Raw genomic sequence first — 23268 nt, 5'->3', positions numbered from 1 at the left:
CGAGATAGTGATACTTAACATTCCAACTTTTCATCAATTGTCACGTACCGTTACATGTATTTTAACTTTTTGCCAAGTGTCGTGTCATATAGGCGACAACTATGCATAAACATGTTACGTTATATGCCAGTAAGTGATATCAAATAGTAATTTTAGGATAAAAAAAGTGATTGTAGAGTTTTATTTTTGATAAACTTCTAATCTTTTTACGTGATATTTTAAACTAATACGGAGTAATAACTATTTAATCCGTGCAACGCATTAGACTAAACTAGTACGAAGAACATAGCAAAATGAAGGGATTTTAACAATATAACGTAACATTATAAACACTTTATCTATGCATATAATCATGTAAGAAACTGTGATTAATTAAAATTTTATTCTTTTATATTTGTAACTCCAATACTTTCATATATTATTATATTTTAGGAAAAAAAAATTGACCAAATATCATTAAATTATGGTTATTATTTATGCCCATTAGGTGTAATACATAATTTTAAATACTTTTTGGTTTATAAAAAGAAAATTGATACTAATTATATATCATTGAATTTTTAAAACACTCATATGGTCTAACATGAAGTTTTAAATCCTTTAATATACTTATTTGTCTAATAGACTCTTTCTTTATATTTCATGTTTCATTTCGTTATATTCGCATAATAAAAAGATAATAAATATGTTATATATGTATTTTATCTATGTTATTTTTAATACAATTTTTATTTCTTTTATTGACTAAATGTAATGTAATAACCATGCATGGCACAAGACCTAATTTATTTTATTATTTTTAAAAAAATAAAAATAAACTTGTATGTAGAGATTGATAGAATGACACAATAATACTTCCTCACTCAGTCCCTAAATGATCAGTCGGTTTCTCATATTTCACGGTAATTAAGGAAATTTGAGTTTTTATATATTGGAAATAAACTTATGTTATATTTTCCGAAATTATTTATGACGACATTATATCCTATGAACTTAATTTTTTTTTTTTCTGTATATGTTTTATTCAACATCTACCAGATACCAATAATTGAATACACCAAATTGTTTATCTTAAGATTGTACGATCTATTTCATTATAGAATTTTCGCAAAAAGTCAGAGTTGTGGGCTAGAATTGAAGGGATACAAGCTGAGTTATCGAAGGGTAGGCAAAGACATCTTGTTAAGCTTGAAGCTAAATTGAGAAGGGAGATGGAGGATGTTCTCAATGATGAAGAAATGCTATGGTTTCAAAAGTCTAAAATGGATGCAATTTGCGATGATGATCGTAACACACGATATTTTCACCTCTCTACAGTGATTCGTAGAAGGAGAAACCGTATTGAGACAATCCAGAATGTGCATGGAGATTGGGTGGGGGATCCAACCAAAGTTCGAAATATTGTCCACGATTATTAGCAGGGACTATTTCGTGCTGAAAATAATGAGGAGGTGGATGTTCGTCTTTTGTGGGATTATTTCCCAGAGATTGCTCCTGATGATTTTAAGAAATTAATGCGGCCGGTGATGTGGAAGTGTATAAGGCACTGGGGCCCGACGGATTTTAACCATTATTTTTCCAGCAGTTTTGGGATCTTGTTCAACCTAATGTTGTAGCTTTGGTAAAAGATGTTCTAGAGGGAAGGGAATTTCCTTAGGGACTTAATGATGCCTTTCTCGTTCTCATCCCTAAAATGGAGGTTTCGGAAAAAGCACACCATTCTTGGGCTATTGGGTTGTGCAACATAGTGTACTAAATAGTGACCAAGGTAATTGTAAATCGGCTTAAACCAATTTTTCCTTCATTGATCTCACTAACACAGTGTAGCTTTGTTCCTAAAAGGCAAATCACGGATAATGTGATAATTGTTCAAGAAATGCTTCATACGATGCGTCATAAGCAAGAGAAAGTTGTTATGGCGGTGAAGATAGATTTCGAGAAGGCTTATGATAGATTGAGGTGGGACTTTATCAAAGATTCACTCAAGAAGCTTCATTTGCCTTACCACTTGGTCGAAATAGTTATGACCTGTGTTAATTCGGCTAAGTTGCAAATTCTGTGGAATGGAGAACCTTTGGATGTCTTTAAGCCATCTAAGGGTATTCGTCAAGGAGATTCATTATCTCCATACTTATATGTGATTTGCATGGAGATATTGACACATTTGATTGAACGAGAGGTGAAATTGGGAAGTTGGAAGCCGGTTTTTACAAGTCGAAAAAGTCCTCCAGTTTCGAATCTTGCGTTTTCCGACGACTTGATTTTGTTTTGTGAAGCGAGTGTTGACCAAGCAAGAGTGATGCAGGATTGTTTGGATAAATTTTGTAAGGCATCGGGAAGCAAGGTGAGCATCGACAAGTCTCGGGTTTACTTCTCTGGCAACACAAATTTGGATGTTCGAGATGCAGTGTGTAATTGTCTTGGGATGGAAGTCACTAAAGACTTTGGAAAGTACCTCGGTGTCCCTACTATTAATGGTAGGACCTCGAAGTGAGAATATCAATACTTGGTTGATAAAATCAACGACAAGCTTGCTGGATGGAAGACCAAAACATTATCTATTGTGGGTCGTGCCACATTAATTCAGTCCACTCTGAATTCAATCCCGTGTTATCCAATGCAGTCCCCGAAACTACGTAGGTCGACATTTGATGAAATTGATCGCAAGACTAGAAGCTTCTTGTGGGGAGGCTGTGAGGGAAAGAGAAAGATACTTATGGTGGAGTGGGATAAAGTGGCGAAGCCAAAGTGTGAAGGAGGGCTGGGAATAAAAGCAATGCGCAATACTAACACTGCTTTCCTCGCTAATTGGGTTGGAGACTCTTAGCGAAGCCAAACGCTTTATGGCCGAGAATCCTTCGAGCGAAGTATTGTGATAATCGATGTGATTTAGATATGTTCAAGGAGAAAGCTAATACGTCAAATGCTTGGAGAGGCATTATGAGTAGTATGGATGTGGTGAGAAAGGGGATTAATATGGCGGTGGTAAATGGGAGTAGGACGTTTTTCACGCACCACCGTTGGACAACAAAAGACCCTCTACTCTCTTATGCTAGTCTAGAGCCTCCAATTGATATTTAGGACCTGACCGTGGGTAAGCTATGGTATTCAAATTTGGGTTGGATGACAGAAAGCTTTGTGGATTACCTCCCTGAGAATACGCTTGGGGAGATTACAACACATGAAGTAATTGAGGATGAAGAGGCGGTGGATTCGATTTATGGGGATGGGAATCCTTTAGGTGGTTTCTCCTTGAAGTCAACTATAGAGATTATTAAAAATGAAGAAGTGACTAGTATTGAGGAGATAAAAGGATGGAAGTTGATTTGGCTTGTGAAAGTACCTCAAAGAATGAGGTTTTTTATTTGGCTTGCTATTTAGGAGCATTTAATGAAAAATTTGAATCGTTTTCTTAGGACTCTTACGGATGATCCTTGATGCCTTGTTTATGGAGAAATGGAAGAAACTATGGAGCACATTGTTTGTTATTGTCCTACAACGAAGTTGGTCAGGAGAAAAATCAATATTTAGCAGCATTTGGTGCAAAATAGTTTGACTTGGAAATAATGGATACTCAAGAATATTGAAGAAGGAAATGACGGTATATGTAATGAATGGCCTCGATATATTTTTTGTCATTAATTATTTGTTGGTAGCTTTGGAGATGGCGTAACAAGAGATGCTTTCATGAGCACCCGTATATTCTTATAGACCAAGCTAGCTTCCTTACTCACGACTGGGAATGATAAGAGAAGCCATGGATCGTGAAAATGGAGGTGCAGGGACTACTGTTCGAAACAAGAAGGAGGTGTATGTTCGATGGGTGTGTCCTGGTGTTGGCTAGGTTAAATTGAATACAGATGGGGCAGTAAAAGGGAACCCAGGAAAGGCGGGTGCAGGTGGAGTAATTCGTGGTTGCGATGGGGAGCTGTTCGATCTTTTTGCCATGAATTGTGGGGTTTGTACTCGCACCAAGGCTGAGCTCATGGCTGTCTTGAGGGGTTTGATGGTTGCTTGGGATGGGAGTCATAGAAAACTAGAGCTCTCGGTGGACTCTGAGGTGGTGGTTCGTTTGTTGGTGGGGGAAACTCCTACTAACTCTCCATATATTCATATCATTAGAAGATGCAAGGCACTTATTTCTCGAAAAGATTGGGAAGTCTCTATTTCTCATTGCTATAGAGAGGCTAATCGGGTGGTGGATTGGCTTGCTAACTATAGTGTTTCTTCGACGGATAAGTTGGTGATGTTTGAGGTGGTCCCTTTGGATCTTCGTGTTGTTTTATTAGAGGAGTTGAGTGGGGTGGCTTGGGCTCGGCAAGTCCCAGACAAGCCTTAGTCTTAGTGCTGTAGTTTAGTAGTTTTTCTTTTCGCATTTTTATTTCTTTCTCTGTTTTGTGTTTTCTTTGGGGCTTGTCCCCTAGAATTGCCTAATATTTTTTTTTGAAACCATAGAATTTCCTAATAATTCTTATGCCAAATAATTTTAATAATATATTACAAATTTATATTGAGTAAATTTTAATTTATTTATATATGTATTGATTAAAAATTCGAGCATGTCTGGGGAATTACCTAGGGGTCGTTTGGTTCGTTAAATCGGAATAAAGTGGTATGAAATATCATACTAGGGAGTAAGGGTGATCATTGGGCGGGCTAGGCCGGGGCCAAAAAAATCAGCCTATTTTTCAGTCCGAAAATTATGTGCACAAACCCGCCAAACTAGCTAGCCATGTAGGCTTTCGGGGCGGGCCAAAAAAACAACTAAAAGTGCATATATAAAATCATATTCCCAAGCCCACCCAAAAAGTTTTAAAAATCGACTGAGCCGGAAAATTTTACCCAAAACCCGCCTAGAATCGCTCCGAGCTCACTTTGGTTAGCTCTACTAGGGAGGAATGGATTCTAAACCCCATACTTGTCTAAACTTTTTTGGTTTAGTATTTGATATAAAATTCTAGGGGGATGGGGTGGAATTAGAATCCCTTGGTATGAGATTCCATACCTAAACTAGCCTTTTACCCCTGATGCGCGGGTTATTGCTGAGGTTATTTTTATATATATGTATGCATTTCAATAGTTGAAACTATTAATATAAAGCACAAAGTAATTGTTTCATGACCATTAAGGTGAATGAAATTCACAGCTAAAACTTGAAGGAAAAAAAAGAGTAATGGTGGAACTGTGGAAGAAGATCGATGAAGGAATTTAGTTAGGTATATACATGAATACCGTGGGATATGAAATGACATACTAGTTTAAGTTATACTTTAAGTTTAAGAGATAAAAAGACTATTTTTATTATATTTCATATGTTTATGTCATGTGTACTAATTAGTTCAGCTTTATTTTATTATGGTGGAAATGAAACACTTTATTTTCTTACTCAAATTTGCAAGTTTTCAGAATGCATAAAGACTTTAAAATTATAAAATATATTTATTTTAATTTTTATATTAAAATGGGAATACAAAAAAGGAAAGATTAAGGGAGGTGACATGTTGCATATGAGTGATTTGTGATGACATGTAGCATATGAATAATTTGTTGTTTGTGTTTTTAAATACTAAACTAGTGTGTGGCTCGCGCGATGCCCCGGGTTGCTAGTTTAATTGTATTTGTTTAATTTGCTAATCAAATTCGGTTAGATAGTAAGACTTGTTGGTTTCGAGTTTAAGTCTTGCTATAAACATTTTTTAGTTGTCGAACTCAATTATTACATAATGGAAACAAATAGTATCATAAGACACAAATTAACTTATCTAAGTTAACTATAATTTTGTTGGACAAAAAAACAAAACTAATAAATGGCTAAGATGGTAAGACTCTTAACTTAAGACTTGTTGGTCTTGAGTTCTAGTCTTGTTATAAGCATTTTTTATATGCAAACCTAATACATGTGAAAGTAACATGTCATGTTTATAGTGACATGTGGCGCATATTGCTGACATGTCGAACTTAAAAAAGGTGACACGTGGAACATATTCTGTTTTAGGAACGCTTTTTAATATATAATAAGTATAGATATAGACTAGCCTTCTGACCTGTGCAATGCATAGGTTGTTAATAGATATACAATATAATTTTTTTTTTTGTTTAATATATTTTAATTGGAAAAGAAATAGTTTATAGAGGAGAATAAAGGGTGACTATTAAATGTAATTGTAGTTTGTAGAAGATATTAAGGTGTATTTTTTTTTTTTTTTGAAGTAGAAGATATTAAGTTGGGGGAAAGTAAACCAAACAACATTCATATACGTATTGAATTAAAGGTAGTTTTTTTTTTCTTTTTTTTTTAATGAGAAAGGGGATTAAAAGAAAGAAAGGTTAAATCAGGTGACATGTGGCATTAGTGAAAAATAAAGTTTACATGTGTCATGTGACACGATAAACATGATCAGGGGCGGACCTTTGTTACGGCGGGTTGGGGCCAGGCCCCCTTTAATTTTTCTAAATTGTTGGTTATAAGTAATATGATGTCCAAGACCATCTCCAATGGTGAGACTCAACTTTGAGTATTAAAATACAAAATAAGTTATTTTTTTACCTCCAATGGTGATACCCAATCCACTTCTCAATTTAGCAACTCATGTGAAGTCTAATTTTGCAATGGTAAGACTCTATGAGAAATTAGACTTCACATGAGTTGCTAAATTGAGAAAAGTGGGTTGGGTATCACCATTAGAGGTAAAAACTAACTCATTTTGTATTTCAATACTCAAAGTTGAGTGTCACTAATGGAGATGGTTAAATAATTACATTTAAAAAGTTATGATGTAATGATTAAGTATTGTTATTTTTGAGCAAAAGATTGGAGGATCAAACCTTGGCCTAATACCCGCCACTAAATGATGGTTTGTGTTTTTAAATAATAGAAAAAATTATCATGATTAATCCCAACTTTGTCTCATCTGCCAATATTAATCCATACTTTGAATTAACTTTTGTTAATCCGAACTTTATATTCCATCTGCTAATAACACTCCCAAGTGACCGGTGATCGGTTGAGGAGGTAATTTTTTTTTAAAATTTAATATACACGTGTCAGCATGTGATTAGTAAAAAATAAATTAAAAAAAAAACCTCCAACCCAGCCAACAAACCTGACTGCCCCCAGCCACCCACGACCAACCCCCTGCCATCCATGGCCAGCCCGCCCCCATCCCCCCAGTGCCGGCCACAATGCCCAAACCCCTTCCCCATCCCTTGGTGTCAGCGCTTCCCTATCATCCTCTATGAGCATAGTTTTTGTTTTTAATTGGAGAATAAAATTAAAACTGCTATTGTTGGCTTCTTGGTGGGCAAAACTGGCGATTCGGTGTGTTGCGGTGTCTGAGTTGCTGGCTGCTGCGTGTGTGGCGGTTGTAGGTTGTTGCGAGTTGGTGGTTGTTGTGGTGCAATGGCTGATTTTCTACTATTGTTGGCGGAGTTACAGTCTAGCTTTGTTGAGTGCGCGAAATGCAGGGGTGGTATAGATATATAATGAAGAATGAGATAAAGTTGGGATTAATCATGACAATTTTTCCTAAATAATAAATAGATATAGATATAGAAGTATACATATAGATGGAAGTATAGATGTAGATAGAAGTATAGATTTGCCTGAGCAAAAAACTAACAAAATGGATGGAATTGATTGTAACTCCATTGCAATCCAATCTTTTTTTTACAGTGGGTAAATACAAGCAAAATAAAATCACCCATGTTTCCTGCATTCTGTTGCAAGTACATGGGATTCCCGGACCAATTGACGTTGAACTTTGATACATAGAACACAGCTCCTTGTCTCCGCCGCTTCCTTAATGTCTATAATGACCTGTCTAAGCTCCTCCTAAGCTTCATCCGGATTTTTAAGGGTCTGCACTACTATTTCTGAATCAGTTTTGATAACAATGTTCATTACATGAGCTTGATTTGTCTTAAAGCTTGCAACACTACTATTCCTTCTGCTTGTGTTGGTGTCAGAGCAAAAACTCTAGTCGCTTCCTGCATATGAACACCTTGTGACCCCTCTGCTACCCAGGCTGTTGCTGCCTTCCACTCTCCTTTGGCACTGTTGTACTTTTCCTTCCAAGATGCATCCACACAAACAAATAGCGAGTAGCCAGTAGAGAAATTTCCTGATTTCCAGATCAAGAACTTCGTTTGGTGCTTATGATCATGAACTGTCGCCACTTCCTGTGAAGATCTGTTTTCCACTGTCGCTTTCCATCTTGAGACGTGTGACTGTGCTAACTCTAGAATCGACTTGGGGTTAGCACTCACGCCTTTAAAAGTGATATCATTTCTATGTAGCCAAATAGCCCATAAGATGGCTATGAACCAGGCTAGTAGAGAATGATCTTCATGATATCTCTTATCAAGGAATAAGAACCAGTCAATCACCCAATTCCTGCAAGTAATAGAACAGTTGTTAGAGGTGTTGATGCCAAGAGGAGAGGCTGGCGATATCCTTCTTGAGATGTCACAGAATCCGAACAGGTGGTTTGTGTTTTCGTCTTGAGAAGTGCACAGGGGGCATTGTTTTCCTATATTGATGCCTTTCTTCTCTAGGTTGTCCTTTGTTGGAGTAATATTCTGAGCTACTTTCCAGATAAAAATTTTCCACTTTGGGAGTTGATCACTCCTCCATAACTCTTTCCAAAACTTCTCCTCTCTTTGTGACTCCATAAGGACTGCTCCTTTGTTCCTTATAAACCAATATCCTGTTTTAAAGCTGTAAATCCCTTTCTTGTCTCTATTCCAAGAAAATTCATCCTCTTGGTTCCTTGTTGTGATGTGAGTTGCCAGGATATCCTTTGTTGTTTCTTCTTCGAACATCTTCCAAATAAGGCCAGCATTCCATTTCCTACTAGGAATAATTAACTCAGAGACTCTCTGAATATTTTGGAATTCGATTGAATTCTTTCTCTGCCCCTTCCTTTCTATTAGCCCAAATATCGTGATCAATCATTGTGGACTGACCGTTTCCAATCCTTTTCCCAATTCCTTCCTTATGCTCTTGAAGTGCCCTAACCAAACTTCTTGCTGCTCATGACCCTTTTTGAATCTTCTTTCCTGACAGACCAACAGATATAAGGTCTTTCCCATATCTTGCTCTAAAAACTTTACCGGCGAGGAGGTTTGGTTTAGTATATAATCTCCAGCTTTGCTTCATCAGTAGGCTCTTATTGATTGCAGAGATGTCCTTTATCCCCATACCTCCTGAGTTTTTATGAGCAAAGAGCACTTCTTTACCTCTCCAATAGATTGGTCTACCTTCTGAAGTTGAGGACCACCAGAATTTTAGAATTGTAGCATTAATCTTCCGAGTAATGATCCTTGGGCACCAGTATAGGGACAGGACATGATGTGCTTACATCACCAGGACTCCATTAATTAGGATTGCTTTGCCAGCCTGAGATAAGTGGCAAAATTTCCAAGAAGAGATTTTTTTCCTTATTTTTTCCATCGGGTGCTAGAACTTGGTGCTTGATCTACCATCCACATCCATAGGGCAACCAAGATAGGTGCCTAGCTCCTTGCAGCTCTTCACTCTAAGGGGTTGTCTAAGCAAACGAACAAACCTGGAAGGGTATTAGGACTGAAAATAATAAAAGATTTGTGAGCATTTACCACTTCTCCTGAGATCAAGCAGAAATCATCCAAGACTTCCTTAATCAGTCTACAAGAAGAAGGAGTAGCTTTGAAACAAAGGAGTGCATCATCTGCAAAGAATAGGTGATTGATCTGAGGCGCACTTCTTGTTACTTTGATTCCCTAAAAATGTCCTGCTTCTTGTAACACAACCAACTTCCTGGATAGGACCTCCATCACCAAAATATATAAATATGGTGATAGTGGATCTCCCACTCTTAAGCCTGCTTTTGGCTTGAAATTATTGCCTGGCTCTCTGTTAAGTAGGATATGATATGAAACTGAGGAGATGCACTGGAAAATCCAATTTATCCATTTTCCAAGGAACTCCATTTGGACAAGGATTCTTCTAATCAGCTCCCAAATCACTTTATCATAGGCCTTGCTAAGGACAATCTTCATGATACCTTCAAATCTGCCTCCCTTCCTTTTGCTTTTGACTCTATAGAGGATCCCATGTGCTACAAAGTTGTTATCCACCATAAGTCTCCCTGGGACAAAGGCATTCTGGAAATCACCGATCAAGTCCGGGAGAATGGACTTTAGTCTGTTCACCATGCATTTCGAGATGATCTTGTATAAGGAGTTGCATAGGCTTATCGGTCTGAAGTCCTTCACTCGCTTTGGTTGAGTCTTCTTTGAGATTAAAGTTATGAAAGTCATATTTGTCTCTGATAGCATTCTTCCAGAAGAAAAGAAATGTTGAACACCCTTGATCACATCCCCTTTGATAGTATCCCAATGTTCTTGGAAGAAGAGAGGAGGGATTCCATCTGGGCCGAGAGATTTCAAGGGATGTGGGGCAAAAGTTGCCTTTTTAATTTCATCTTCCATAAAAGGCCGGTTTAAGCTTAGAAGGTGGGCCTCTGTTAGTTTTGGTAGACCCGATATCCAGTCTTCCATCTTGCTATTCGTTTCTTGGGCCTAGGCCTGTGAGGGTCCATCTTTGAATAGATCCATGAAGTAATTTTGGAATTTGGCTTGAATCTCCTTGCAATCTGTTATCCATTGACCATCCTCCTCTAATGCTCTAATATCAGCCTTTAGTTGTCTTTCCTTCACACTTTTATAGAAGAAGGCCGTTGACTTATCCCCTAAGGCATCCCACCTAGACTTCGCTCGTTGTCTCCAATACCACCACCTTAAGTTTGCTTCCTCTTCCAAGGCTTTTCTTCACTGTATCTCCATCCCTAGGTTGGTTAAGTCACTCGAAGCATCATGTGGTTGAATTTCATCGAGAGAATCCTTAAATTCCTTCCAATCAATGCTAAATTGGGTCTTGTTTCCGGTTAAGCACCACCCCTTACTTCTTTTAAGCAGTTTTTCAGTTTTCTTTGTACTGTGAAGAGAGGGGAACCTTGTATATGTTTCATCCAAGACCCGTTGATTAACTCATGTATTTCTTTCATTTTAATGCACCATGCTTCCATTTTGTAAGGAGTTTTCTTATATGATGATGTAGGCGTGGTTTCTAAAATTAATGGTGTGTGGTCGGAAAACATTATAGGTAAGTTCCAGACCCTTGCATTTGGAAAGGAGAATCTCCATGAGCTATTGGCATATGCACGATCAAGTTGCTCATAAATTGGGGATTGTACTCGATTGTTACACCAGGTGAATCTATTACCTACAACCTGTATCTCCGAAAGTTTATTGGTTATCTTTCACTCATAAAAGCGTTCACTTCCTGGGATAAGGGTACGACCCCCTATCTTCTGAGCACTAGACTCGATTTGGTTAAAGTCCCTTATCAGCACAAACCGGCCTTGGAACCTGATCATTAAGTCCTGTAAACTAAACCAAACTTCATCCCTAAGCGTGAGGTAAGGGGAACCATAAACACAAGCAAGGTAATAGTTAACGTCTCCTGCTACTGATATATTACATAAAATAACATTCGACGAGACTGCTACAATATCAATAGTCACCTTATCCGACCAACAAATAATTATAACCCCTTTGTTGGCTAAAGCATCTACCCCCGTACTACTTCTAAAACCCATCCTATTGAAAAAAGAGGTTAGAGAACTAACACTACACTTAGTTTCACTTAAGAAAATACAATCTACGTTAAACCTAGCCGTAATATTCTTAATAATAGGGAAGATTAGGGAGTTGTGATCGCTTGCTCCCCTGCAGTTCCAGCTCAAACAATTCATTTTCCATCTGAAGGTTGTGGGCCAGCCGCGCCTTCATACTCATGCACATCCAACTCCTTGCTTGTGATCTCATCATCCGATCCCATGACATTTTCCTTTGCAGAAATCTTTAGCACTTGGATTCTCACTTGCAGGTTCTTGTTCTCCTCCACTTGCTCGAACTTCTCCCAAAGGTCATCCTCCTTACTTAGCCCAAACTTGCACCTCTTGCTACTTCCCCTGCTGCTTTCCAAGTCTTCCCCGGCACTCTTACCAACCAGTCTTGAGTCCTCATCCATAGTTGGTCGCTTGTGAGCATTGCCCTTGCAACATCCTTTCTGTCCTAAGTTCTTCATCACTCCTGAGTTCCACTTTTTCTTTCTAGATCAACACTTCTTCAGAAAACCTCCTCCCCTTCCTTTTTTTATATAGCATTTTCCTCTGTTCATGTGAGTAATATTCAAGCTCAAAGTCTGACAACTCTTATCTCTATATTCTCCACGAGAATCGGCTCCATAGAAGCTGAGGAAATGGAAGACGGCGCCGTGTTGAAAGAGTCAACTGACGCCAGGGAATCAGGGCTTGATTTTTCCGGGGAGTTAGGGGAGATGGAGAATTTCGAGGAGCTTGACGAAGATGCTACCATTGGCCCTTTCAGCTTAGGCCAACAGTGAGCAGGGTTTTCAGAAGCAGCCTTGGTAGCTATTTTCACCCCTTTTGCATAAGAATCAGCCATAATAGAGCTTAGATAAACATAAGAATGGGTGGCTTGGGACTTACGGTAGGTTTCCAACTCAGATGGGTTAGCCATTAGGATGGGAAAAGAGAACTCAATCTCCCTAATGATTGGGTCAACAAGGATAGCTTTTGGTCTAAAGGGGTCAAGGAGAGGGTTTTTAGTGTAAACTCTGTCTGTGGGGCATAAAAGGACACGAAAATCCTCTTCTACTTCCATTTTTGTAGTTGACATGGTTGGAAAAGTAAAATCAGTTGGTGGTTGGGCTTGAAGTGGAAGTGTATAGTGATAAGTGAGAGTGGTGGGGTTTTTATGCTTAAAAAACGGGGGAAATCCATTATAACTCAGAGAATAAATGGGAATAACAGGGGAGTTTAAGCATTGGAAGTCATTAAAATTATTAGGTAAGGGGAAGTAAATGATAGATTTTGAAAACTTGAGGTATAAAAGGGGAGAGAATAAGGAAGGGAGAGAAAGAGACTCAGATGAAGGGAACCACCATTTTGTGTCTCGAGGCCGCTTATGTGTCAACTCCCCAGAAGAAATGATAAGTGAACGGTCAACTAGAGGGAGGGGGTTGAGCGTTGACATTAAAGACACTGCTGCTAGAGAAGGTTGAAAAGGGGTACCTGGTTCCACATGGCGTGACTTAAACAGTGAACAATTTTGACTGGAAGCTATTCCCTCAGGTTGAACGAGGTTTGACATCTTTATCTGAACCGAACCGAGGTCAGAGTTATCAGAATTCGAATCTCCAGAAAACCTCCAGGCCGCTCTCCGTTTGCTCTCCTCAGTTGTTCCTGAGTCCGACCTTCTACACCAAGTTGTTGCATACTTCCTTTTGATTCCTTCACTCTTCTGAATAGGTTGCATGATCGATTTCCACACGAGTACTCTGTTTTGTTGGGATTGTAGGCTTGGGATGATAATAGGCTAGATATCAGACAGACCCCTTCTAGCTCTTATTGAGGCTATTTGAGATTTGCCATTATTGGATGTATCCCCTGCTGTGAATTTGGAGTGAACTTGAACTCCTACAGCTTCATTACCTTTCCTTCTCTTCGGAGAAACCTGTTCTGGGTTTTGTACATTGGGAGGGAGTTCACTCACAAACATTCAATGTCAGGAAGACCCATTAGCTTCTTTGAATACAATGGAATTGGTGATCTCGCAAGAAGCAGATCATAATGCATCCCACATAAGCCCCTGATTCTGTAACTCATTTCCCTGTGAGCTAGGTTTTGTGGAGTTTTGCAATGAGGTTGTCTATGGCCAATTCTGCCACAAGCATGAAAGAAGATAAACACTTCCTCGTATCGTAGAGTGATCCAGATGGCTTTGGAGGAAGAAACTTCATAGAAAAAACCTAGTACCAGAGGTTTATCCACAGGTACTGCAACCTTTGCTCTCATTAGACTATGAGGTCTATCATCCAGAGAAGGTTGATCAAACCTTATAATTCTACCCATTCTTTCTAGGATCCTTCTAGCTACTTGTGGTTGGCACTCTCTTTTGGGTAATCCTTCCACTTTTACCCATATGGATGATTCTGAGAAGTCCATTTCCATAAGATTTGATTCCATTATCCATCCTTTGAAGATAACTAAAGCTCCTTTGTACGAAGCTGAACCCATCGACATAAGATTATCTCTGTCCTCCCATGAAGTACAAAAGAAGAAGAAGAAAAGGTTCTTCTCATGGCTTGTTTTTTGCACTATGATAGCTCTATCAGTTTTCCAGAAGTTATCCACCCAAGTTTGGAGTTGAATTTCACTAAACACTCTGTCGTCTATTACTTTGGCTACTACTACTAGAAGATATTTATCCACATCTTTCGGATAATCATAGCTTTCTGCCGATTCCCACTCTTGTTAGACCTAGTTGATTACAATTAGAGGTCATAATTGGGAAAGGAGTAAACTAAGGAAGCGATAGTAGGCTAAGGAGAAACTAAGAGTAGGAATGCTTCTCTATTAGAGAGTAGAGAGAAATAACACTCTCCGTTTTTTAGAGAGAGAAAAAAGTTTAATTATTTACGATCCAATCTATTCCAAAAATTCCAACCAAACAACCACCTAGTGTATGCTAAACAGTAAATTGAGCACATATTGTCCTTGAAATTGGCGCTTAATAATGCAACAAAATCACAAGAATCCCAAAAGATTAAGACCAAGATGAGCTTCTACTCAATCACTCATCTTCTCCCACTCCCACCTCCTCAACTCTCACTCTCCACCACCACCTCTCCCAACCCCACCTCCGCCACCACCACCACCACTACCACCGCCACTTCAACCGTAAATTCGAAACCCAGTATTCTAAGCGATATAGTGGCACTCTCTCTTTCTCTCTCCTTCACTCTTTGTTCTCCATTACCTTCATTAGCTCTTCCTTCGTTGAGTTCTAAATCATCCCCTTTTCCCTCTCCTACCACTCCCTTTTCTCAGTCCAAAAACTTGCCTATTGGGTTGGAAAATGGGTAATTTACTAATTATTGATTTATTCTCTCATTCCCATTTTTATATTTTTATTGAATTTTGTTTTGTTTGGTATAATTAGTTTTGTAATTGCAGAAAAATAAGAGGTTGCCCTTCGATTAATCCTGGATGTGTTACTACCAACCCCAAATCTTCCAATTTTGAGTTTCCATGGCAGATTCCTTTGGATTCTACAAAAAATGCTGTTCAGGTATGATTTGGGATTGAAAATAGGAGCAGAAATATTTTGATTTGTTAAAGGTAGTCATAATGTGGTTAGTTTATTGTTGTTTTCTTATCAATTGTACGAAATAATATACAAGTAGTTCATTTTTTCACTATACGTTCCATTTTAGAGGCATTCACTATCCGTTCCATTTTAGAGGCAACGAATGGGGTTATGACCATTTAGCCATTTTGGGGTTTGTAATTCAAATCAATAATTTAGGAAAGAATTTGGAATGAAAAATTAGTAAGATTGAAAGAACTTGTTTAATTTGTTAAAGTTTTGACTCAATCAAAGTTCTATTAAAATATGTTGCCTGATAGGGTCTTAGACATGCATGGTGGCAAGACATAATGCTTGAAAGGATCAGAAACAATACCTTTGAGGACATAGCGATTAGCATAATTTACAGTTTGCGACTTCAATATCAATGAGTCAGTGTTGTTGATAATGGATAAAGATTTGTTAAATAGGTAGAACTAGTATAGTACCCTGCAAATTGCACGGTTTTGAAAGTTGATATATTATATATGCTGAAATTTGAAACTAAAATTAGCTTAATGTTAGTTATGGTTTTTATTATGTTAGTACCCGTGCAAATTTACATTGATATGTACCCATTTTATCATGGTATTGTGTATATGAATTTTAATTAAATGTTGCATTAAATAAATTTAAATTTGGAGATATTAAAAGGTTTATGACCTTTACACATTTTACCTTTTAAATACGGATGGCTCATGCTCATTTATATATATTATATATTACCTTTCAGAAACATTTGTAAGTGACTAGTTAACACACAATGACACAAGTAACCCCTGACCACAACCGAGTAACCTCTAACCAAGTAAACACTGACCAACCGAGTAACCCCTCGCTGAGTAAACCATGACTAACTGTAACCCCCGATGTACCGAGTAACCCCTAACTGAGTAATCCATGACTAACCGATGAGTAACCCATGATCTACCGAGTAACCCCTGACGGAGTAACCTCTAACTAAATAACCCAACCAATCTTATTAAGAAAATGTGGCTTAAGTGATTTTGTAGCACTTAACATATGAAAGTTTATGATTACCTTTAAAATGTGTACTTTAGGTTCAATGAACATAATTACACTTTCTCGCTATCCTATGTTACAATGTAGTCACAAAATTATATACTATCAATTATCTCATCATTTCTAATATATCTAATAAAATTTTCACGGTTTTAGAAAAATAAATTGCACTGTTTTAAAAAGGAAAAATTGACGAAAATAATCCCAACTTTGCCTCATTCGCTCGAAATAATCCCAACTTTTGTTTATTTTTTAAATAATCCGAACTTTAATATCAATTTGTTTTCAATGGTCCTAAGTGACCTTTAACCTATTGAACAGGTAAATTTTTTAAAAAATAAGTTTAATATACATGTGTCACTACATAATTGGTCAAAATAAGTTTAATTTTTAATTTAGTTACCAATTAAATCTTAACTAATATTTTTAACTACCTATTTTACAAAAAAAAAAAAAAAAAAAAAAAAAAAAAAAAAAAAAAAAAAAAAAAAGCACCACCAGGTACAGCGCCAACCACCTCCCCGGCCCCCACCCACCGCCCAGCCAAGGCATCCCGTCACCCCCACCACGCCCAGACCCACTCATCTGCCCGCCCCCGCTGTCGCCCTTCCCCCTAAACCACCATAAGCCCACTACAAAATCCCTTTTTTCCCACCAAAATCCTTAAGAAAAAAAACCTTCCCCCACCGCTTAAACTGCCCATCGCCCCTCCCCTAACCCTCGAAACCCCTTTTCGTTAGGTTTCCGAGGATGGGCGAGGTGAAAATCGGGGTTTTTTGCTGCGGGGTAGGTTTTTTCTGGGGGGAGGGGGGTAAGGGGAAGGGCATGCAGCGCCGTTGACGGTCGGCGTGGGGGAGCTGTGGGTCTTGGGTAGGGGGCCCTAGCCGCGGCGGGAGTGCGGTGCCAGAGGGTGGCTGGAGCTGCCGGGGAGGTGGTGCAGTGGTCTTTAGTTCATCAATTGAATTTTATTTAATTTTAAATATTTTTTATATATTTTTTTAAATCTGTTTTTTCTTTTTCTTTTATTTTTTGACCAATTAAGTCATGACACGTGTTAAATAACTTGTTATAACAAGTTGGATTACCGGTTGGGACCATTCGAAGCAAATTGGTATTAAAGTCCGGATTATTAAAACATAATCAAAAGTTGGGATTATTTGAGTGAATTGGGCAAAGTTAGGATTACTTTCGTCAATTTTTCCTTTTAAAAATTCTTATACTGTATATATTTTTAAAATACATCATCAATAATGATGAAGTGCAAACCCACGACCCATTGTTAAAAAATACATGCTCATAGTGCAATTAAGAATTTTCACGGCTTAAGATCATGAGTCTTAAGATCAAATATTGCTATTCAAAAAAAAAAAAAAAAATCTTAAGATCAAATATTAAGATCATCAGGATAATAAAAATATTTAGATGTATAATATTAAAAGGAAGTATAATCAGAGATTATATCCTGATTTTACATGCATTATCATAAGTAGACCTGGTTATTGGGCGGGTCGGGTCAGGGTCGGTTGCGGGTCAGGGTCAAAGAGGGTCACATTTTATAGGGTCAATATAGGGTCGGGCCAATGCGGGTCGCGGGCCGATAATGGGCGGGCCTACAAAATATCAATTAAAATAAATATTGGACAAAGCCATTATTAAATACATATGAATACAAATTAATCTATATAATTATTTTTACATTATGTATTTTCTTTATCAACTAAATATGTTGGCCCTATATTGACCCTACCCAATAATACATATGAAAAATATGTTGGCCCTATATTGACCCTACCCAATAAGACTCTGTCCATTAATAGCCCTGTCCATTAAAAGCCCTATAAGCTTGGCCTTGACCCTATTATCATTGGGCTACCCTGTCCAATAACCACCTCTAATCATAAGAAGGAAGTAGGTATATTATGGTAATAGGTAAATGAGTATAAAATATATATTATTTTATAACATATAATCTTTGATTTTGTTGCTATATTTAGGAGTGAAAAATGAAGCGGGAAAATTTTTAACAATAGCTCGACACGTGTCAAAGTGTAGTTAGAGTGGAGCTTCGAGTGCCCTCTGTTTTAGTATTTATATAGATAGATTATAAAACTAATGGCTATATTGACTCATAGGGGTAGAATGATGCTCTTATTTATGTTGGAACAAAAACTAATATCCATGATTGAGTGAGTTCAATTATTTAAAGTGCATCTTGCAGCTCGTCTACAGTTGATCTGAAATTTGGTTGTCAAGGAATTATTTAACAGGATAGATTTTAAGAAGCAAGAATTCTAGAAAGTATAATTCAAGATTTATCTTTCTAATTTTTTTGTATAGAAACTCTAAGAAATTATGGAGCATAAAACAATTTTACTGACCAGATAACTCTAAAATCAAAAGTAAAAGCTTTTGGTTATTGAGCGCTTAGTAATCAGATTATCAGAACGTGAGGCTGAAAAGTTCAGGTACGTTTTAATAAATTTAAAACAGGGTAAATAAGTTAAGGAATATAATAAGCTAAGGAAATTTCTAAAAATTTAGATAACGCAAATAAGTTAAGGGTTATGTAGTTCATAAAAGTGAATCAGGGTCATGAAAGTTCTGGAAATATGTTACTCTAAAATAATTGTTATAACTGATGACGAACAAGATATCAATCATATTAGTATACCACCATTGATTATATTAAAGCTGAACTTAGTTAACACCGGAGTATATTATAAAACATATCTTATAATTATACTGGTAGGCGTGACCCAGCTTGGAGTGAAAATTTTAGGAGAGGAGGTAGTTCTATTCCAATCTTCACTCCCAGTGTTAACTAAATTACTAGTACATCTTGTACTTGTATGCGATTTGCTACCTTAGGCCAGAATGTACCACATTCATGGAAAGTGCTGCTCATTTAAATTTAAATTGAAACTGCTAGTCATAACTCCCATCAGTTTGCTTCTTTTGTAAAGAAGAAACCAGCTTGTTATCTTTTATCCTATTTTATTCTGTGCTCCCAGAGTTCCAATCTCATCTCATAGAGTTCACAATTTTTTGTTTTAAAAAACTGGTGCAGAAATTGCAAGAAGCAATATTGAGTACACAGAAAAATGCTGAAATACAAGTTGTGGAAGACACACCTAATGGTAATTGTTGTATTCTATTTACCTCATCTTTGCAAATAGTTTTTTATTTTATCTTTTGGTTACTCTCTTATATGTATCTAATTGGATTAGCATATTTGGATTGTGATTGAGAACATTGCAAGAGAAACAATATCTGCACATGTTACAGACTTTTTAATGGAAAAGGCTGATATACTTATTTTACATCATGCTAGTTCTAATAATGAGAACTGACAAAGAAGTAATTCAACCCCTTAGTTTAGACAGTTATAGCTAATAGTGAACCATGACACCCAGGACAATACCTTCGAGCTGTGGTTGATGGAGGATTTGGGCGAGATGTGATGGAGTTCTTGGTGAAAGGAGATGTTGTAGCCTATCGCTGTATGGCCACCAAGGTAACGTACATCTACCCCTTTACAACAGCTTTTGGGGACTCAAAAGGTCAGCAAGAGAGAATGAATAAAATTGTAGAACAGTTAGGTTGGTATGTTCCCAATTTGGACTTGATGAATTGAATTCACTGATCTATTGAATTTGTCAAAAGAAACATGCTGATTGATTTCAACATTGATCCAGCTTCAGCAAATGTCATTTCTAGTCACTCATAGTTTACATAATTTCTCTGGTTATATGTAATTTTTCATTTTTACCAGGGATAGTTGTAAATCGTGCGAAATACTAAAAAGTTTAACCTGATTTCTGTGCATTGTTTCTCTACCAACCCTTTTGTATCATACAACGAAAAATTATTTACATATTAATGGAATCATACGGGGTAATTGAATTGGATTCTGTTCCAACTCTGTTGATTTTGTACAAATAATGATTGACACGAATATAGTGCCTTCAACTCTCGTTCTAGATCCTTGGAGCTGTTAATCTGTGATCATTTGGAGAATGTTAACTTAGCATTTTAGCCCCTTGTAGTCTTCGGCTCTATTCTTTTGAACTTATTTTTCAAATTTTTTTGTTCATTTCAGCTCAACTCCATTATTTTCAGTTTTACTCATCTCTATTATTATGTTCAGTTTAGTTCAATTCTATTCAGTCCAAAAGAATGGAGCCGTATACCCTTGGTAATGGCAGAAATTGTAGTAGTCTGATTACACAATCATCAAAGCAACATCTAAGATCCAACTCATGAAACATTGGCACACATTTTATTCAGACATTGAATCTTATAAAGGATATATTATAGGAATATAAGGTATAGCAAACTGAAAAATACAGTAAGGTATGAAAGTTTAGTGTCAAATCATAAGACGATGATGCAATTGTCATCCATAGATTGTTTAGTGTCCACTGTCCAGTATGCATTTTACCTCATAAGGTATTTGCTTCTTTCTCCATGTTTTCTATTGAAACCCACATTGTAGGACTTGTTGGTTCCATTGAATGATTCCAAGCTATAAGTGGAGGAAGAGATTCATCACTATTTTGAATTGATGTTGATCCATTCGAATAGTCTTTACTTCCAAGTTCCATGTCTTGAAGATGCTCAAATGGATTTGGGGGTGTATCAATTTCTATTCCTCCCTCCAACCATTTAACCACAAGGCTCATCAACGGTCGAGCCTTGGGTAAGTATTGGGCACACCATAGAGCAACTTTCACCATTCTCTCTGCCTTTTCACGGTCTTTTTCTTGAATTTAACTAGTAGAGAACATATCCGACAACTCATCTTTGTTAAACTTTTCATAAGTCCATCTTGGAAGCCACTCTTGGCTACATCCACTAAGATTAGTGTCATGGTTTTTTCTCCTCCCAATAATCTCAAAGAGTAGCATTCCGAAGCTGTACACATCACATCGATGGGTAACCGTGTAAGGAGTCCACAATTCTGGAGCAGCATAACCCGGTGTTCCTCTATAGCCGGATAACACAACATGTGTAATATCGCTATTACAAAGTGTTGCTAGTCCGAAATCAGCCACCTTTGGATTTAAATTAATGTCAAGAAGCACATTTCCGGGCTTAATATCGTAATGAATGATCCTCTTTTGACAATCCTCATGCAAGTATGCAAGGCCCTTAGCAGTTCCTATAGCAATGTCATGTAACTTTGACCATGGATAGTTTTTCTGAGCTCAGTGAGCAGCAACTTATCGAGTGACCCGAACTCCATGTACTCGTATATTAAAGCTCTCATGGTGCTATTAGAACAAAAGCCATAGAGCCTGACTAAATTTCTATGGTAAGTTAGCCCAATGGTGCCAACTTCTGCCATAAATTGCTCTGAAGCAGTCTTACTTGTATTGTTGTTAAGAACTTTGACCGCAATTCGTACTCCACTTGGGAACTTTCCTTTGTACACAACTCCAAATTCTCCGGAGCCTAGCACCTTCGAAACATAAAGTATAATACTTTAAATGCTCATGAATTAAAGAAAAGCGATGTAATTAAAACTTAGTCCATGTTTAATTTCAGATTAATTATCGCATATCAGATTAGAGAAACTAAGTTTAAAACATACTTTTTTTCATTTTATGAGCGATTTTTATTGCTGAATATCTTTAATTTCAATGAAAAAAATTATGAAATTACATTTTAATAAAATACAAATTATTACGAAAAAATCGACCCATATACTATTTTCGACGTTTAAAAAAGATCGACCCATATTAAATACATTTCATTTATAACTTGATTTTTTTTTAATTAATTGGTTGTGGATTGATGGCATGACTCTAAGTAAGAAAATCTTTACCTTAAATTATGCAATTATGACTCGTGCTTTCTTAATAAAAAATCAAAAAAGTTAAATAAGGTAAACTAATTATGAATTATATTGTACTTTAATGTTAGATTCCAAATATATTTCTTTTCTTATTTTATGTGATTGATTCAATATGGGACTAGGGATGTCAATGGGGCGGGGCGGGGCGGATGTTGGCCTTCCCATCCCCATCCCCACCTAACATTTTTATCCCCATCCCCATCCCCATCCCCGCGGCGGGTCTAATATTCATCCCCATCCCCACCTCGGCGGGTACAACTCCAAAACCATCCCCGCCCCACCCCCCACTTGGATATCCATCCCCGCCTAATCCCCACCAAATACCCGCCTAATCCCCACCTAAGACCCACCAAATTTCCGTGTCTTAAATACACAATCCTACATAATTAATACGGATTATAATATTAAAAAAAAAATTCTTAATATTACACACATTTTTGTTTATAATATAAGTGTAGTACAAAATATTATAATTAATATTTATTTCACGTAATTATTTTATAAAATAATATAAAAGTATATAGATGTGGGTATGAGGTGGGGATGGGGCGGGTACGAAGTGGGGCGGGTGGGGCGGGCGGGGATGGGGTGGGTACAACTTAAAATCCACCCCCGCCCCATCACCCATGGCGGGTATCGTTTTCATCCCCATCCCCGCCCCACCACCCGCCAAACCAAGACCCATCCCCGCCCCATTGGGGCGGGGATGGGGCGGGTCTCCTACTTGACCCGCCCCACTGACATCCCTATATGGGACTAACATTATGAAACGGAGGGAGTAGTAGATAGAAATTGAACCATGCACCTGCTAAACTAAGATCTGCACATTTACCACTTAGCCACAACTCTTATACTAGACATTTTTAACCTGATCAAAGTTTGTATCGTTATAGATTTCTCGTCTCACCAAGTGTTATTATACACTTTCACAAGGCTTCAGCTACTACTTGGCCAAAAATTTCGACTATTGACCTCAAGAAGTAAAGGATAGAAAGAAAAGACGAGCCTACTTTCAACTGCATTTCTACACGGTAAACACAGCTAAAGCGCCATAACAAACTCAAGAGTTGAAATAACCAAAGAAATTCCAAGCTTAATGTGCCTTAGGAACATAATCTGAAGACAGCAAACAA

At 37.4% G+C, this 23268-nt stretch overlaps 3 protein-coding genes and 1 pseudogene across 3 annotated transcripts; 2 read left to right on the top strand and 2 right to left on the bottom strand.

Moving 5' to 3' along the window:
• The first annotated feature begins 1888 nt into the window (after nt 1–1888).
• Nucleotides 1889–4339, top strand: LOC145566358 (uncharacterized). The gene is made up of 3 exons (XM_081625802.1): nt 1889–2477; nt 3131–3339; nt 3845–4339. The coding sequence occupies exons 1-3, from the start codon at nt 1889–1891 to the stop codon at nt 4337–4339; spliced, it is 1293 nt and encodes a 430-aa protein (XP_081481928.1).
• A 3560-nt stretch (nt 4340–7899) lies between these two features.
• LOC145566357 (uncharacterized) lies at nt 7900–9199 on the bottom strand. The gene is made up of 2 exons (XM_081625801.1): nt 9067–9199; nt 7900–8924 (listed from the first exon to the last, which is right to left on the bottom strand). The coding sequence occupies exons 1-2, from the start codon at nt 9197–9199 to the stop codon at nt 7900–7902; spliced, it is 1158 nt and encodes a 385-aa protein (XP_081481927.1).
• A 5366-nt stretch (nt 9200–14565) lies between these two features.
• On the top strand, nt 14566–20118 carry LOC145568645 (thylakoid lumenal 17.9 kDa protein, chloroplastic-like). The gene is made up of 4 exons (XM_081628077.1): nt 14566–14989; nt 15084–15198; nt 19346–19415; nt 19692–20118. The coding sequence occupies exons 1-4, from the start codon at nt 14685–14687 to the stop codon at nt 19910–19912; spliced, it is 711 nt and encodes a 236-aa protein (XP_081484203.1). The 5' UTR covers nt 14566–14684; the 3' UTR covers nt 19913–20118.
• Nucleotides 20119–20699: 581 nt separating this feature from the next.
• Nucleotides 20700–23157, bottom strand: LOC145566356 (rust resistance kinase Lr10 pseudogene; annotated as a pseudogene).
• Between the last annotated feature and the right edge of the window lie 111 nt (nt 23158–23268).

The sequence above is a fragment of the Chenopodium album genome, chromosome 11 (genome assembly GCF_948465745.1).
Source record: "Chenopodium album chromosome 11, dcCheAlbu1.1, whole genome shotgun sequence".
NCBI classification, from domain to species: Eukaryota; Viridiplantae; Streptophyta; class Magnoliopsida; order Caryophyllales; family Amaranthaceae; genus Chenopodium; species Chenopodium album.
Note: the sequence above shows the minus strand (reverse complement) of the source record. Positions and strands in the feature narration are given on the sequence as shown.

Excerpts from the sequence above, each read along its gene's own strand:
- LOC145566358 (XM_081625802.1), top strand. The coding sequence starts at position 1,889 with ATGCGTCATAAGCAAGAGAAAGTTGTTATGGCGGTGAAGATAGATTTC. Across the intron at positions 2,478-3,130 it reads CGGTGTCCCTACTATTAATG|AAAGCTTTGTGGATTACCTC; the intron begins GTAGGACCTCGA and ends GTTGGATGACAG. Across the intron at positions 3,340-3,844 it reads AGTTGATTTGGCTTGTGAAA|GTTAAATTGAATACAGATGG; the intron begins GTACCTCAAAGA and ends GGTGTTGGCTAG.
- LOC145568645 (XM_081628077.1), top strand. The coding sequence starts at position 14,685 with ATGAGCTTCTACTCAATCACTCATCTTCTCCCACTCCCACCTCCTCAA. Across the intron at positions 15,199-19,345 it reads CTACAAAAAATGCTGTTCAG|AAATTGCAAGAAGCAATATT; the intron begins GTATGATTTGGG and ends AAACTGGTGCAG. Across the intron at positions 19,416-19,691 it reads TGTGGAAGACACACCTAATG|GACAATACCTTCGAGCTGTG; the intron begins GTAATTGTTGTA and ends CATGACACCCAG.
- LOC145566357 (XM_081625801.1), bottom strand. The coding sequence starts at position 9,199 with ATGGGGATAAAGGACATCTCTGCAATCAATAAGAGCCTACTGATGAAG. Across the intron at positions 8,925-9,066 it reads GAAAGACCTTATATCTGTTG|AAAGGAAGGGGCAGAGAAAG; the intron begins GTCTGTCAGGAA and ends TTGGGCTAATAG.